General features: G+C 36.6%; 1 protein-coding gene across 8 annotated transcripts in view; it reads right to left on the bottom strand.

Annotated features, from left to right (window-relative positions):
* Positions 1–1,186: 1,186 nt before the first annotated feature.
* PRKACB (protein kinase cAMP-activated catalytic subunit beta) overlaps positions 1,187–17,557 on the bottom strand; it is a 170,662-nt gene continuing 154,291 nt past the window's right edge. For all 8 annotated transcript variants that reach the window (XM_033225410.1, XM_033225407.1, XM_033225408.1 and 5 more), the window contains one exon: positions 1,187–4,514. In XM_033225410.1, coding sequence (XP_033081301.1) covers positions 4,389–4,514 — 126 coding nt within the window. In that variant the 3' untranslated portion in view covers positions 1,187–4,388. The remainder of the gene's footprint in view (positions 4,515–17,557) is intronic.

The following is a 17,557-nucleotide window of genomic DNA, read 5'->3' as shown; positions in this document are numbered from 1 at the left end:
CTTAGCTCCGTGGGTGTATTATTAACAGTTTGTTATGGCTGCCATGATGAAGTATCACAGACTGGGCAGCTTAAACAACTGAAATTTATTTTTCACAATTCTGGAGTTTAGAAATCCCAAGTCAAGATGTTGGTAGAGTCAGCTTCTGAGGCCTCTGTCCTTGTCCTACAGATGGTCATCTTCTTCCTATGTCTTTATGTGGTCCTCCCTTTGTCTGTGTGCTTCTTATGAGGACATCAATCATCTTGGATGAAGTCCCACCCATATGACCTCATTTTACTTTAATTACCTCTTTAAAGGCCTTACCTCCTAAAAAAATCACATGTGGAGGTACTAGTGGTTAGAATTTCAATATGAATTTTGTTCACAGTTCACAATCCAGGCCATTACACCAGGCATAAAGGCTGTTAAATAAGCATATGGAAAATCTTCAGAAAAGCTTAAATGAAAATAAGTACTTAACTTCATATCCAGTATTTGTGCACAAGAGAAAATTTACAGCTAAATAGATTTCAAATGATGGTAGTTCTCCAGTAAGGACATACCTAGATTTTTGTAATTAGTTTTACAAGGAAATGAGAAAACTGCATTTATATTAAGCCCTGATAATGATAAAATGAAGCAAGCACTGGCATAAAAATAGTAAGCTCCATGTTATGAAATGCATAAATAGAAATGTTTGCAAGAACAATCATACAAAATGGCAAGCCATTAAAATAATTATCTAAAGAAATGATTATTTCTTGAGGTAAAAGACAACTATGGAAATACACACTAATTAACCTGTCTAAAATGAAAAGAGGTAATGTGAAGCTCAAAAACACTCCTGAAGAAAAAATTAGAAATTAATAGTTCATTGTTACAATAGAAGGATGAGCACTCTTGAAATATCAAATCCTTTAAATATGAATATTTAGAACATTATGTTAGGGATAATCTGAACCAATATGAGAAATGAGAAGGAAGTAGAAACACTTTTGAGATAGTATTAAATGAATCTAGCAGTTTCTTAGTAAACATCCAGTGTGAGTAGACTGGTGGATATATTCCTCCCCAATTTGCTCTGCTCCCACCACCCAGAAACCAACCCAAACACATAAAAACTAGGAATCTATAAGCATGTCTTGTATCAGCAGAAAATAAATCAGGAGATGAGGGCACCAAGTGGAATTCAAGACTCAATCAATCGTCTTATCCATTGAAGGTACTTTAATTTTGCAGTTATTGATTAATTAAAAAACACAGTTGTTGTCAGCATTTCCTAGCTACAGTAGTGCATAGGAAATTCCATTCTAAACAAAGAAGTAATTAATGAAATAACAACACACCTTAACATTTTACATTGATAGGTTACAGTTTACAAGGTGCTTTCACATACATTATTTCATTTGATTCTTACGACAAGCAGAAAAAACAATGGGAAAGAAATTTTTTTTTCAGGCTTACAATGAGTATTTTCAGGCCAATGGGCAGTTAACACAAGAATATACCAAGAATGAGACAGCAATACCCATAAGCCACAGTATCTTTTTTGGTAGGTTGACAGTTTGATTCAACTGGGTGTTCAGCATCAGTGAGTGAGAAAGGCATTAGGACAGACACCAAGTTCTTATGATATTCAAATAATCTTAAGAACACTGTCAGAGATAAGAAGAAAGATGCCCTAAAATATATTGCCTTACTAAGACTTACTTCAAAGCAACATACCCTTCAAAATTTCAGATGAAAAGACAATCTTGTCATCAACTGTGAAAGTTAGGAGGAATTTTACAAACTGCCTAATCCAGTTCTTCCATTTTACAGACAAGAGAACTGAGGCTGAGATCATACTGACAGTTTTCCAGCCTGAAATTCAAATGTCTTGACTTTCAGTCTAGGGCTCCTTCTTATACAATGCTATCTCTTAATTATTTACTGAGCATAACATAGTATCTTCTGTTTCAAATAACGTAATTTGAGGTTAAATACTGATTTATGCTACTTACTTCTTATTCAAGTTTATATCTTGTTCTTGGCTAAATTGTGGCTGAAACTGGGAATTTTACATACCTTAAAAATATTCTAATTTAGTGTACTTGATTGGTCAGAAATTGACTCCCTTGATGTATTCACTCATGACAAGCTTGCTCACGGCCTTTAAATAGAGAGTAAAATGGAATGGCTGAATAGCCCTCAAAACCAGTGTATGTCTAGGGGTGATCTACCTAAGGTAGATTCTACAGCTGGGCACTAGTAATTTCATAGAAAAAAATATTTTTTTTAGAATTCATAGAAATCTTTTTGATTACTGAAAACTAAATTGTAATAATCAAATTGTCATCCCCATGACTTATTAAAATAATTTTACAATAATATACAACAAAGCTACCATAGAATTTGTAGTTTACATATAGAATACATTGGTCAGCATGTTCTTGGGTCTACATGAAATACAAGAAAATTAAAATATTTTATACAAATGATGTTTTAAATTTATTAACATGACGATATGCTTTTGTCACATAAAACTTGCTAGAGCAGAGTATTTTAATTTTTTTCTTGCACGTTTTAAATATAGATGGACCAGTGAAATCAATATCAGCATTTACGTGACATTACCATGCAGGAACACTTGATAACCGAAAGACATATAGATTGGTAGAAAGAACATCTCAGACAGGATTTTTTTATGTCTTCAAAGGTTTTACAAGGGTGTGGTACAGATGAAAAGAAGTGGTGTGAGTGACCTACCTGCACCGATAATAAAGCAAACAGAATGATTATATACATTAAGATCAGCTTGATTAAAAACAACAAATTTTATATGCATGTAAATTGATCACTAAAATGAACCCAGTTTAACTCTTCTCATGTGTTGTTTTAAGGTAGGTCACTGAAACACAGAGATAAAATCAGATGGGGAAAATTAAAAGTAAAGAAAAAAACAGAAAAACAACTGGGTTAAGCCATGGATTCTCAACAAACACTGAACTAAATGTGCAAAAGTGCTTGAAATTTCCACCTGACAGCAATGTTGTTAAGTCAGTTGGCAAAAAAAAAGTGTAGAAAAAAAACTAACCTCTCAAATACCAAAATTGTATCTGCATGATTGATCAGACATTCTGTTTACTGACAGAAAAGAGGTTAGAAATTATGAAATATCTGAAAATATCATACCTGAAAATTAAAATACAATTGTGGCAGTTTTACACACTTTGTTCCCTTTCCTCATTGATGAGGCATGGGATGAAAGCAGAAGTTGCAGCAGTGCTCCCACCCTAGGCTCACAAATATAGTATACCAGAATAATTAGCTGGAAACAACTTCTTTTTAAGGGTTACAAAACAAAACAAATGTAAACCCTCATTTAAATATGAATACCTCTATAACGTTTTCAATAACCAAGTCATTTTTTGACTTTGCAAAGTGTAAGTATTTATCCAAACCAATGTTCTTTTTAGTTTGCTTATTTTCATTTAAAAAGTTTATGATGAGAACTATTAGAGAAACTGTAAAATTTGTCACTTTCATTAACCATGTTCTATTAAAATACTGGCTAAAATCCTTAAGGAACAGTTAAGGTTTAGAAAACTTAGAACTCTTCTCTAATACCTACAGAAATGCTGGTACCAAGTGAGAGAATGTGGGTGATGATCCATATCATTAGTTTTTCCTGCTGAAAGTGACACATTTGTCACACTACACAGGCTGGTCACTTCATTACTCAAGGGGAGGAGGATATGAAAGGAGGGAAAGGGAACTAGAACCTCTGATCTACAGCCATCCAAATTTCTGGGTCTAGCTGTACTGTATTAGTCTACCAAAATTTACTGCTGGAATAGTGAATTCCAAGAAAGTTAGTCTCAATTTGTATAAATTTCCTTGATGTTAAGACAGTCTATCTTCAAAAATTACCAAGAGTTTTGGCAAAACCGAGTCTGAGTTACTCAAAGTAAAAATAATTATTAGAAAGTTTATCTTCAAGCCATTGACCAACAACAATATTGGCAAGAACTACTAAAAGCAACACTTATCCTTCCCTTCAAATATCACGTAGCCATAACACTGCCCATCTGAAACACCAACAAAATAAAATGGAGCACTGTTTAGAGAAAACCAATGAAACTGGAAAAGGAAGAAATGGATGTAGGAGAGGAGAAAGACAACCCAAAGAGAAGTAAGAAAGTGGTCTAGTACTGTGTTATGGCACAGACAATGCTTGCTTAGCGGTGCCTTGTTACATAGGTGGATGCAGAGTGCACACACGGGATGATGGCAATAAAGACCTCACTCAGTCGTTGGAATGAAGGAACTAGGTAACTGCTTCAACAAGGACGGTCTCAGCTCTACCTTATCTCTCAACAGAGTGCAAACACTGAGTGTGAGCTCGGATGTCATCTTGTTCCTCTTTAAAATTCACCAAATTCTTTTGCACATTTTTCTGTTATAGAGACACGGATATCTTCTTCTTCATAGTCATCAAAGTTGCTGGTATCTCCAGAGCCTCTAAACTTTGGTATGAATGGAGCTTCAACCTATAATTGAGAGAGAGAGAAAAATAAGAAAAAGGAAAAAAAAATTCCGGAGAGATTCCAAACACCAAGAAAAATAAATTCCCACTGTTATTACATGGTGGAATCCTTAGATGCCATTAGGTTCCTAAAATGTAATAGGGCTAGAAGCAGCAGCAAACAGTAGGTTAGCTATTAACCTCAACATTTTGATTCAAGGAAGTATGCAGGTCAACAAAATACTTAAGAAATTTCTGGGATAATTAACTGTTGGCATCAAAATCCTGGCTCCTAAGGTTACAAAACTTAAGTCTTAATTTTTAGTTCCTTGTTTTTAAGACCTTATCTTTTCCTATTCCTTTTGTAAAAATTCTTTTCTCCTGAAGTTACAGATAAATCTCAGACTTACTTTTAATTGCTTTCCTTTTTTAATTCCCAAGTTTGTTTTGTTTAAAATATCTGGCCATCAAAACTTTCTGAGAGGTTGGGAAGAAACGTATCTCTTTTAGAATTAGAGAATTGTTAAACCTTAAACATTTTTCTCCTTTGATCCTAAAAGTAAAATGTCTTCCCACTACTTCGAATATGGTCTTCTATAAAGATTAAATGTGGGTACTGAATATGTTTGAGGAAAAGATTTTAAAAGTTAAAAAAAATCATAATCTGCACAGCCTTTATAGAATTTACAAACAATTACAGTCGCTTTATTTTGTTCTCAATACAACACTGTGAGGAAGGAAGGACAGGTGTTCTTACTCCCATTTTACAGATTATAAAAGAGTCGACCAAATTCACATGATGGATAAGCGGCTAAAGCAGCTTTCAAATTCATGATTCTCCACTTCTGGCCCAGAGCTCTCCAAGGGTTTTTAATTTATATCCCTTTCAGTAAAACATTTTCTAGTATACATAATCAATATATATAGTTATTTACTTACAAATTATTTAGATGCATGACTACACTAAGATATACTTACAAATAAGGTATTGAAAAAGAATAAGGTAAAAATAAGCAGGAATGGGACTTCTAAAATTATCTTTTTGTTTGAGAGCTGGTTGCCTTGCATGCCCTGCTTTGGGGATTGCTGTTTTGCACTATCCAGAAGAATGAGCTAAGCAGACAGTTGCTTCATGTCTAGCCAGCCAGCAATTTAGAGTAACAAACCTATTGGGGCAATCACATGTAGAAAATGATTGTACAGTTTGAGTTGTTCAGGCTACTTCTTTCTTCTGCCTTTTTTCTTCCTTGATGCATTTGCAGATGCATCAGAGAATAAAGAAGACAATGAAAATTATTCATATTTACTATGATTTTTGCACTACTGTGCATAGTTATAATAGTTGAGAAGATAATATAACAAATGGTTAAAGTACTCTATTATTTTTATTTGTAAATTATCCAGGGATCCTTACATCTGTTTCATTGATAATCAAGATTTGGCTGTCAATCAATTTGTCCATTACTACAACCTGTACGTTACAGTGTGCCACTTGTTGGTAGGTTAGCTATTTATTACCTGGGATAAATCAAGCCCTTTGAAAAGCACATAAACTCTAAATGAGTAGTGGCAGTCCAGTTCTACTCCATTTTAGGAACAATTATTAAAAATTAAATACATAATATGAATAGATTAGTAAATGATTGCTATTTGGCAGAAGATTTTATTTGTAAATATAAATATGAAAAGATGCAAATACATCATAAATCTTTAGGATACTAATAAAGCTGACAAGCCTCAAGGCAATCTAAAAAATATACCTCGAAATAGCATTAATTAACAATAAATACAACAACAAAGATAATATAAGCAATGATAATTAGAAAGGGAAATGGATGATTTTATTGGAAATATAAATTTCTTAAATTGACTCAAAAAGTAAAAACTCAAAGAGACCAATATCCAAGAATTAGTTTGTTAAAATTTATAAGGAATAGATATAAGATAACTCTATGTTCCTAAATTTTCTGCAGAATAAAAGGATGGAAACTTTCTAAACTCATTTTACGAATCCCATATAATCCCAACTTCAGAAAAACAGAAACTATAGATTAATAAAACTTATGACTATGGAAGTAAAAACACTTAATAAGATTTTGGCAAATAGATTTCAGGCAAATATTAAAATGTTAATACCCCATGATTAAATGATATTCATTCCACGAAAGTGAGGATGTCTCCCTGATATAATTCATCACACTAACATGTCAAAAAAGACAAAATGCAGTGTATTAGAAATCAATAATATTTTGTTAATCTGATAAAGAATACCTATCTCAGCCAAATGGCCAACTTTATATTTGGTGGCAAAACACGAAAGGCAACAAACTATAGACATGATTCCTGAAAGTATATTCTTGGGCATTTCCATTCAAAGCAGGGACAAGACAAGAAAGCTTAAGAGCCCTACTGCATTAAAATATTGTTTTAGACATTCTAATATATATAACAAAACAAAAATGGAAATGAGATGTAAATACTGAAAAGGAACAGACAAAATGATATACCAATCTCCTGTGATTGTCAATAAAAATCCAAAGGAATCACTGAAAAATGTGGAAATCAATAACAGAATTTAGTAACATGGTCAATTATAATATAAACATAGAAACAATATGTTTTGCCCATATCCTACTATAATGGGAAAGCAAACACATTAATAATAGCAACCAAAATAAAAATTTAAGCAATAACTTTAAGACATAAATTCCTTCGTACATGGAGGAAGGGGGGGTCTCTAAAACTTTACTAAATGACAAAAGATGTTTGAGTAAATGCAGAAGCAACATGTTCATAATGGCAACTTCTCAAGATTCAGGTTCTCTCCTAATTAATATGCAACTTTACTGTTAATTCCCAAATTCAATCAATCTTTAGAGAGACCAAACAAACAAACAAACAAAATCCCATAAACCATTGGCAAGTCTAATCAAAAAAGAAAGAGAAAACATACAGGAGATAAGGATGATTTTCTAGGAAATATAAATTACCTAACTTGACTCTAAAATAATGCATATGGGGCAAGAGAACAGAAAATTTGGAAAGGGTAAACAAAGGTGAAGAAACTGGACCCAGAGACATATACAGTACAAAAACAGACAAAAAGAACTAAAAAATAAAGGTCAGGGCTTCAAGACGGCTGACGCAGAACTCTCCTCCACAAAGAAGGACATGTTGAATAAAGCCTCTAAGAGAGAACACTGAAATTTAGCAGGGAAGTGACAGGGAACATCTGGAGCAGGGAAGCAAAAGGAGGTGAAGCAGCTGGCCTGGCTGGGACGAGCTGGGAGCCAGAAGAGGTTCTCCAGTGTGGGGAAAGGGTAACTGAGAGATCCCCAGTGGTCCACGTTTCCACCACAGACTTGCAATCCTAGCCATGTAAGATCCCCACAACCCTTGTGAATTCTGAGACAAGTATAGGGACCTGCCTGGAGTTCACACAACAGCCTTGTTCCAGAGAGGGAGTTTGTTCCAGGTCCCACACCCATTCCCAGGACCCAAGAAGCTGAAGCACAGTGCCACTTTGAGAAGCCAATTACCATTAGATGGTATGCATCTCTATACAACCTGGAGCCCAACTGACAGCACCCCATGTCCACCAAGGGGGCTCCAGTGGTACAGTGCTGGCTGGACCCAATGGTGCGGCTGGGTCCCCAGCACTCTAGCTCACACAGTGTCCTATACTCCAAAGAACAGGCAGGGCAGCACACTAGGGAAGGCTGTTTCTGGGGTAAAGGAAGCCAAAGCATACACTCCCCAGAGCCTGAGAGCCACCCGCCTGGGGCCACTGCCACTGATAGCAATGCCCAGCCCCCGTAACAGGGCTGCCATGTACTTGCAGCACCTTCAGTGGACCTGGGAACTGGCCCATCTGTATTCTATTTGGGGGCATGAGGACAGACTCACTCTGCCTACCACCTCTCAAGTATTTTATCCAGGGGCCTAGGAATAGTCCTTCCCTGCGTACCAGAGTCTGTATCTGTGTACACCAATGGGAGTCTGAGGACAGGCCTGTCCCTTTAAGTGCCACCCCTCCCAGTGCCCAAGCACACCACCTGAGGGGCCTGGGAAGTGGCCCCTTCTGTCTATCACTCTGGGTACACATACATATGATCAGGAAGCATGACAAAAGACTCAGGTCATCAGCCACTGGCATCAAAACATGCTGTCCAGTGGCCCAAAGACAGACCTGTTCACCACAGCCTGCACCCACAGGTACAAGAGAGGAGCCTGGGGACAGGCCTTCCCTGCCTGATGGCACCTCCCACAGTGACTGAATGCACTGTCTGGAGGCTTGGGGATCCATCCACCCTGCTTGCTGCTTCTGGCATGCACATGCACCATCAGGGGGTCTAACAACAGAATCAAACCACCAACTGCCTGCACTCAAACACATTGTTTGAGGGCCTGGGGATTGCCTCACTTGGTCCAACACAGCCTGTGCCCATATGCACCACTGAGGGGCCTGAGTATATGCCTGCACTGCCTGGCACTGCAACCCCAGCACTCAAGTATGCCATCTGAGGGCCTGGGGATTGCCCTGCCCCACCCACTACTGGCCTGAGGCTGGGCCTGCCCAGTCTGCCACCACTACCACTGCTGGCACTTACCCACATATGTCACCTGAGGGTTTAGGGCCTGGCTTGCCCAGTCTGTTGCTACCATCACTAGCAGCAGTGTGGACTGCCTGGGAACCTGAGTGTTGGCCTGTCATCACTGCTATGACTGCTTATGCCACACATGCTGCACGGGAGACTAAGGTCTCATCCATCTGCCCAGCCTACCACTGCCACTACTGGTACCTGAGCAAGCCACATGGAGGCCTAAGAATTGGCCCTTGTGGACCTGCTAAAATTGATGCCAGTCTATGGCCACCAGGGGACCAAAGGTGGATATGCTTGGCCTGCTGCTACCACCACTGGGGCCTGAGGACCAGGATGTCTGGTGTCCCTGTCCCCAGCAAAGCCTCACCACGGGCTCCACTAACAATGCTGCCTAAGCCACTGAGGAAATCACAGACACCCACTGATGCTAATTACAGCTGAAGAAATCATAGAGACTACACTACTGCATGCACCCAGAATAAAAGCTAAACTGCCCAACAAACCAACATGATGACACATCTACAGAAAAAAGTCTTACCCTATTAAAGGCAATCCTAAAAACTGGAGGAAATGACTATTACGCCAGATGTGGAGATGTCAATGTAAGTATACAAGAAACATGAAAAAGCAAGAAACATGACACCTCCAAAAGAACATAATTCTCCAGCAACAGATTCCAACTAAACACAAAATGATGAAATGTCTGAAAAAGAATTCAAAATAATGGTATTAAAGAAGCTCAGTGAGATATAAGAGAACACAGACAAACAATACAAAGAAATCAGGAAAACAATTCAGGATATGAGTGAGAAATTCAACAAAGAGATAGATAGCATAAAAAAGAACCAAACAGGCCAGGCGCAGTGGCTCATGCTTGTAATCCCAGCACTTTGGGAGGCCAAAGCGGGTGGATCACGAGGTCAGGAGATGGGGACCATCCTGGCTGACACGGTGAAACCCCGTCTCTACTAAAAATACAAAAAATTAGCCAGGCATGGTGGCGGGCACCTGTAGTCCCAGCTACGTGGGAGGCTGAGGCAGGAGAATGGTGTGAACCCGGGAGGCGGAGTTTGCAGTGAGTCGAGATCACGCCACTGCACTCCAGCCTGGGTGACAGAGCGAGACTCCATTTCAAACAAAACAAAACAAAACAAAACAAAAAAAGAACCAAACAGATCCATCCCAGAACTGAAGAATTCAATGAATGAAATAAAAAATACAACTGAGAGCTTTGACAACAGACTAGATCAAGGAGAAGAACTGAGGACAGGTATTTTGAAATAATTCAGACAGACCCGCCAAAAAAGAATAAAAAATAAAAATGAATGAACAAAGAATACATGATATAGGGGACACCTTAAAGGAACGAAATATTCAAATTTGGGGTTTTCCAGAAGGTAAAGTGATGGGTAAAGACAGAAAAACTCATTTAATTTAATAATAGCTGAAAACTTCCCAGTTCTTTTAAGAGATTTAGAAAGCCAGATACAGGAAACTCAAAGATCAAATAGATAGAATCCAACAAGGTCTTTTCCAAGACACACTGTACTGAAACTGTCAAAAGTCAAAGACAAGACAGAAATCTAAAAACAGCAAGAGGAAAACATCAAGTCACATATAAGGGAATCTCCATCAGACTAATGTGGATTTCTCAGGGGAAACCCTGCAGGCCAGGAGAGAAAGGGATGATATATTCAAAGTGCTAAAAGAAAAAACAAACCCTGCCACCAAAGGTAAACTGCTAGACTAACCAAGAAACTTTTCTTCAAAAATGAAGGAGAAAAAAAGTCTTTCCCAGATAAGCAAAAACTGAGGGAATTATCCCTACTATACAAGCTCTACAGGAAATGCTTAAGGTAGTCCTACATCTGAAAGTGAAACAATGATATTTACCATCATGAAAACAAGAAAGTATAAAAGTCACTGGTAGGGCAGACACATAAACGAGAAAGAGAAAGGACTCAAATATTACCATTACAGAAAATCACCAAACTATAATGATAAACAGTAAGAGGGAAAGAAAGGAATGACAGATATACAAAGCAACTAGAAAACAATTTTTTAAATGACAGGAATAAGTCCTCACCTATAAATAATAACTGTAAATGTAAATAAATCAGATTATCCACTTAAAAGATATGGACTGTCTGAATATATAAACATAACATGATCTAACTATATGCTGCTTACAAAAAAACTCACTTCACCTGTAAACACACAGATAGATTGAAAGTGAAGAGATGGAAAAAGATTTCATACAATGGGAAAACAAAAACAAGCAGGAGTATCTAAATTTATATCAGATAAAGGAAACTTTAAGTCAAAACAGTAAAACGAGACAAAGAAGGTCATTACATAATGATAAAGGGATCAATTCAGCAAAAGGATATGACAATTCCAAATATATATGCATCCAATACTAGAGCACACAGATATATAAAGCAAATATTATTAGATCTAAAGAGAGAGACAGACTCCAATGCAATAATAGTTGAGGACTTCAACGCTCCATTCTCAGCATTGTACAGATTATCAAGACAGAGAATCAACCAAAAAAATGGACATAAACTGCACTGTAAACAAAATGTACCTAGGAGACATTTACACAACATTTTATCCAATAGTTGCAGAATGCACATTCTTCTAATAAGCACATGGAACATTCCCCAGGATAGACCATTTATGTTAGGACACAAAACAAGTCTCAACAAATTTTAAAAACTTGAAATCATATCAAGTATTTTCTCAGATCCTGATGGAAAAAACTAGAAATCAGTAACAAGAAGCACTTTGGAAACTGTACAAATTAATGGAAATGAAACAATATGCTCCTGAATGACTACTGGGCTAATGAAGAAATTAAGAAAGAAATAAAAAAAAAATTAAAGCAAAGACAAATGAAAACACAATATACCAAAACCTATGGAACATAACAAAAGCAGTGCTAAGGGGAGGTTTATAGCAATAAACGCCAAAAAGTATAAAGATTTCAAATAAGCAATCTAATAATGTACCTCAAGGAATTAGAAAAGCAAGAACAAACCAAACAAAATTAGTAGAAGGAAAGAAATAATAAAGATCAGAGCACAATTAAATGAAATATAGAAAAAACATACAAAGGATCATCAAAATGAAAGGGTTTTTTTTTGAAAAAATAACCAAAATTGATAAACTGCTAGCTAGACTAACCAAGAAAAAAAGAGAGAAGATCCAAGTTAACAAAATCAAAAACGAAAAATATGTTACAGCTGACACCACAGAAATACAGGAGATCATTGGAGACTATCATGAGCAACTATATGCTAACTAACTGGAAAACCTAGAGGAAATAGATACATTCTTGGACACATACAACCTACAAGAAATAGAAATAGAATGAACCAGAAAGAAATAGAAAATCTGAACAGACCAATAATGAGGAACAGATTGAATATGTAATAAAAAGATTCCCATCAAATATTAAAGAAAAGCCCAGGGCTGCATGGCTTTACTGTTCAATTTTATCAACTTTATAAAGAAGAACTAGCATCAATTCATCTCAAATTATTCCAAAAAATTAAAGAAGAGAGAATTCTTCTTAACTTATTCTATGAGGCCAACAGTATTGTGATACAAAACCAGACAAGTGAACAACAAAAAAAAAGAACACTACAGACCAACACCTCTGACAAATATAGACACAAAAATTTTTAACAAAATACTAGCTAACAAAAATCCAATAACACAACAAATATATAATATAACATGATCAAGTGGGATTTATCCCAGGGATGCAAGGACGGATCAATATACGCAAATCAATTAACATGATACATCACTTTAGTAGAATGAACAACAAAAATCATATGATTATCTTAATAGATGCAGAAAAAAGCATTAGATGAAAGCCAACATCCCCTCCTGACAAAAACTCTCAACAAATTAGGCATAGAAGAGGCATTCCTCAACATAATAAAGATCATATGTGACAAATTCACAGCTAACATATTGAATGAGGAAAAGTTGAAAGACTTTCCTCTAAGAATTGGACCAAGACAACGAAGTCCACTTTCACCACTCCTAATCAACATAGTAATGGAAGTCCTAGCCAGATCAATCAGGGAAGAGAAAGAAATACAAGGCATCTAAATAGAAAACGAAAAAGCCAAACTGCCCCTCCTTCCAGATGACATAATCTTACATACAGAGAAACCTAAAGACTCCACCAGAATATTCTTAGAACTGATAAATTAAGTAAAGGTGCAGAATACAAAATGAACATACAAAATCAGTGACATTTCCATACACCAATAATGATCTAGCTAAGAAAGAAATCAGGAATATAATTCCATTTATAATAGCTACAAAAAAACAAAACAAAATAAAATAAAATAAAATAGATAGGAATAAATTTAACCAAGAAGTTGAAAGACCTCTACAAGAAAAACTACAAAACACTGATGAAAGAAATTAAAAAGGACAGAAATAAATGGAAAGACATTCCATGGTCATGAATCAGAAAAATAAATATATTAAAATGGTCAACTATGCAAAGCAATTTACAGATTCAATGCAATTCCTATCAAAATACCAATGATAGTCTTCACAGAAATAGAAAAAAAAATCCTAAAATTTGTATGGAACCACACAAGAGCCTGAATAGCCAAAGGAATCCAGAGCAAAAAGAGCAACGCTGGAGGCATCACACTACCTGACTTCAAAATATACTACAAAGCTACAGTAACTAAAACAGCATGGTAGTGATATAAAAACAGACACAGAGACCCATGGAACAGAATAGAGAACCCAGAAATAAACCCATGTATTACAATTAACTGATTTTTGACAAAGGCATCAAGAACATACAGTGGGGAAAGGACACTCTCTTCAATACATGGTGCTGGAAAAACTGGATATCTATATGCAGAAGACTGAAACCATATCCCCAAATCAACTGAAAATGAATTAAGTACTAAAAATAAAGCCCCAAACCATAACAATACTAGAAGAAAACACAGAGGAAATGCTCTAGAACATTGGTCTAGTTAAAGATTTTATGGGTGGGGCATGGTGGCTCACACCTGTAATCCCAGCACTTTGGGAAGCTGAGGCAGGTCAGGAGTTTGAGACCAGCCTGACCAACATGGTGAAACCCTGTCTCTACTAAAAATACAAAAATTAGCTGGACATGGTTGTGGGCACCTGTAATCCCAGCTACTCGGGAAGCTGAGGCAGGAGAATCACTTGAACCCAGGAGGTAGAGGGTGCAGTGAGCCGAGATCGTGCCATTGCACTCTAGCCTGGGCAACAAGAGCGAAACTCCAACTCATAAATAAATAAATAAATAAATAAAACAAAAAACCTAATGAACAAAAAAGATTTTATGGCTAAGTCCTGAAAAGCACAAGCAACAAAAACAAAAATAGGCACATGGGGCTATATTAAATTAAAAGTTTTTGCAGAGCAAAGGAGACAATCAAAAGAGTAAAGAGACAACCTGTTGAATGGGAGAAACTATTTGCAAACTATTCATCCAAGAAGGGACTAATATCCAGAATATACAAGGAACTCCAATAATTCAATAGCCAAAAATAAATAATCTAATTAAAATGGGTAAAGGATATGTGTACACATTTCTCAAAACCAGACTTACAATGGCTAACCACTACATGAAAAAACACTCAACACCATTAATCATCAGGGAAATGCAAATCAAAACCACAGTGAGATATCATCGTACCAGGAGGAATGGCTATTATCAAAAAGACAAAAAATATCAAGTGCTGGAGGGGATGTAGAGAAAAGGGAATTCGTATACACTGTTGGTAGAAAGGTAAGTTAGTACAGCCACTATGGAAGACAGTATAGAGATTTTTCAAAAACCTAAAAATAGAACTATCATACAATTCAGCAATTCCACTAATCCAAAGGAAATCAGTATATCAAAGCAGTACCTGAATCCTCATGTTTATTGCAGCACTATGCATAACAGCAAAGATATGGAATCAACCTAAGTGTCTTCAACAGATGAATGGGTAAAGAAAATGTAATATATATAGGAATACTATTTGGCTGTAAAAAAAGAATGAAATCTTGTCATTTGTAGCAACAAGGATGGAAACAGATCATTCTGTAAAGTGAAATCAGCCAGGCACGGAAAGACAATATCACATGTTCTTACTTATATGTGGAACCTAAAAAAGTTGATCTCTTAGAGGCAAAGTATAGAAAGACAGCTACCAGAGGTTGGGAAGGATGTGTGTTGGGGGAAGGGATGAAGAGAACTAAGGTACTGAGAACAAACATACAGTTAGACAGAAGGAATAAGTTCTAGCATTTGATAGCACAGCAGGGTGGTTATATTGTATATTTCACAACAATATATTGTATATTTCAAAGTAACTGGAACAGAAAATTTGAAATATTCCCGACAAAAAGAAATAAAAAACAATCAAGGTACTGGATATGCTAATACCCAGCTTTGGTCACTACACATACTATGCATCTATTAAAATATAACATGTACTTCATGAATATATAAAAATAGTATGCATCAATAAAAATAAAAAAGTTCAGAAATAGACAGATGTATATATTAATTTAATATTAGTAAAGGTAGAATTTCAGATAAGAGGCCAAATAAGAATTATTCAATAAATATGGAGGGGAAAACTGGTTAATTATTATACAAGAACAAAAAATAAGTTAGAGTTCAGAAAGCACTGAAAGAAAATACAAGTTCAATAGACACACTTATTGTGGAGTAGGATTTTTTTTCTTCTTTTTTTTTTTTTTTTTTTTTTGAGGCGGAGTCTCGCTCTGTCGCCCGGACTGGAGTGCAGTGGCCAGATCTCAGCTCACTGCAAGCTCCGCCTCCTGGGTTTACGCCATTCTCCTGCCTCAGCCTACCGAGTAGCTGGGACTACAGGCGCCCGCCACCTCGCCCGGCTAGTTTTTGTATTTTTAGTGGAGACGGGGTTTCACCGTGTTAGCCAGGATGGTCTCGATCTCCTGACCTCGTGATCCGCCCGTCTCGGCCTCCCAAAGTGCTGGGATTACAGGCTTGAGCCACCGCGCCCGGCCTTTTTTTCTTCTTTTAGAGACAGGGTCTCAGCTCTGTAGCCCAGTCTGGAGTGCAGTGGCATGATCATGGCTCACTGCAGCCTTGACCTCTTGGGCTTAAGTGATCCTCCTGCCTCAGCCTCCAGAGTAGCTGGGACCAAGTGTGTGCCACCACACCTGGCTAATTCTTTTTTATTTTCTGAAGAGATGACGTCTCACTATGTTGCCCACCTGGTCTTGAACTCCTGGCTCAAGTGATCCTCCCACTGTGGCTTCCTAAACTGATGGGATTACAGGTGTGAGCCACTGCACCTGGCCTGTTTTAAAACGATTGTAAAATATGGCAGTAAGTCACTCAGATGTAATTATGTAGTATGTAGCAACTGTGATATAAGAGACTGAAGGAAAGGGTAAAGTGCAGGGTTGGAGGAGGTAGATCTTCATTGGCTACTGAGCTCATAGGACCGGACTGCAGTGATGAAGAGCATAGGAAAAAAAAGTAAAAAGACATATGCCAAATACTAGGTTCTATTTGGATGGTGGAATTACGATAATTTCAAATTCATTTGCTTAATAAATTACCTGGTTATAAGTATATGAAACATATCTCAACCAGAAAGGAAAATGGAGCCTGGGCCAATCTATCTAATCTTTCTCACCAAACTACTCTTCCTTTTGTATTCTCTATCCAAATTCAAATTTTAAGGGTGATAAAACTGATGCTTTAGAGAGGTTAAATCATTTGTTCATGATCATACTGCTAATGATTGGTTGATCAGGGATTCAGATCAACGTCTACCTAACCCCACAGTTCCTTCTCTTTTTTTGCTGCCTTCTGAGACAGAGTCTTCCTACTCCCAAAATGCTCAAAGCATAAAAGTTAAGAAGATGATACATGTAAAATTCATGAAAATCTTGTGAAACAATGTATTGTTTAGTGGTTTGGAGTTTGATTTTAAGAATCATACCAAAAGGACTTTAAAGGGATAATGTGACCTGGAATTGAGAATCTGAAGAACCTGGGATCAAATATAGGTATTACTTAGCAGCTGCATGATTATGTTTAAATTAATTAACCTCTCTGAGCTGATTTCCACATCAGTAAAATGGGGAAATGGTATCACTTATTTCACAGGATTATTTTGAAGACTGAAAGCAGAAGTTATAGGGAGTTGCTTTTATTAATTACATAGTATTGCATTGATGCTAGCAAATTTAGAAAAAATATAAAAAACAAACAGCTTTTATGAGATCTAAATCTATTTTAAAGTGCTATAAATCTTGTTATTGACTATATAACACATCTATTTGCGATAATAATGCTAACAGCCATGATTCATGAACTTTGAACAGAGAGTTTCTGGATCCCTCTTGTGAGATAGGCTGTATTGCATTCACATTGTTTTGGTCTGGCTATATTTTC

This window comes from Trachypithecus francoisi, unplaced genomic scaffold (assembly GCF_009764315.1).
Source record: "Trachypithecus francoisi isolate TF-2019V2 unplaced genomic scaffold, Tfra_2.0 Lachesis_group12, whole genome shotgun sequence".
Lineage (NCBI taxonomy): Eukaryota > Metazoa > Chordata > Mammalia > Primates > Cercopithecidae > Trachypithecus > Trachypithecus francoisi.
The sequence above is the reverse complement of the archived record's forward strand: the minus strand, read 5'-3'. Positions and strand labels throughout refer to the sequence as shown.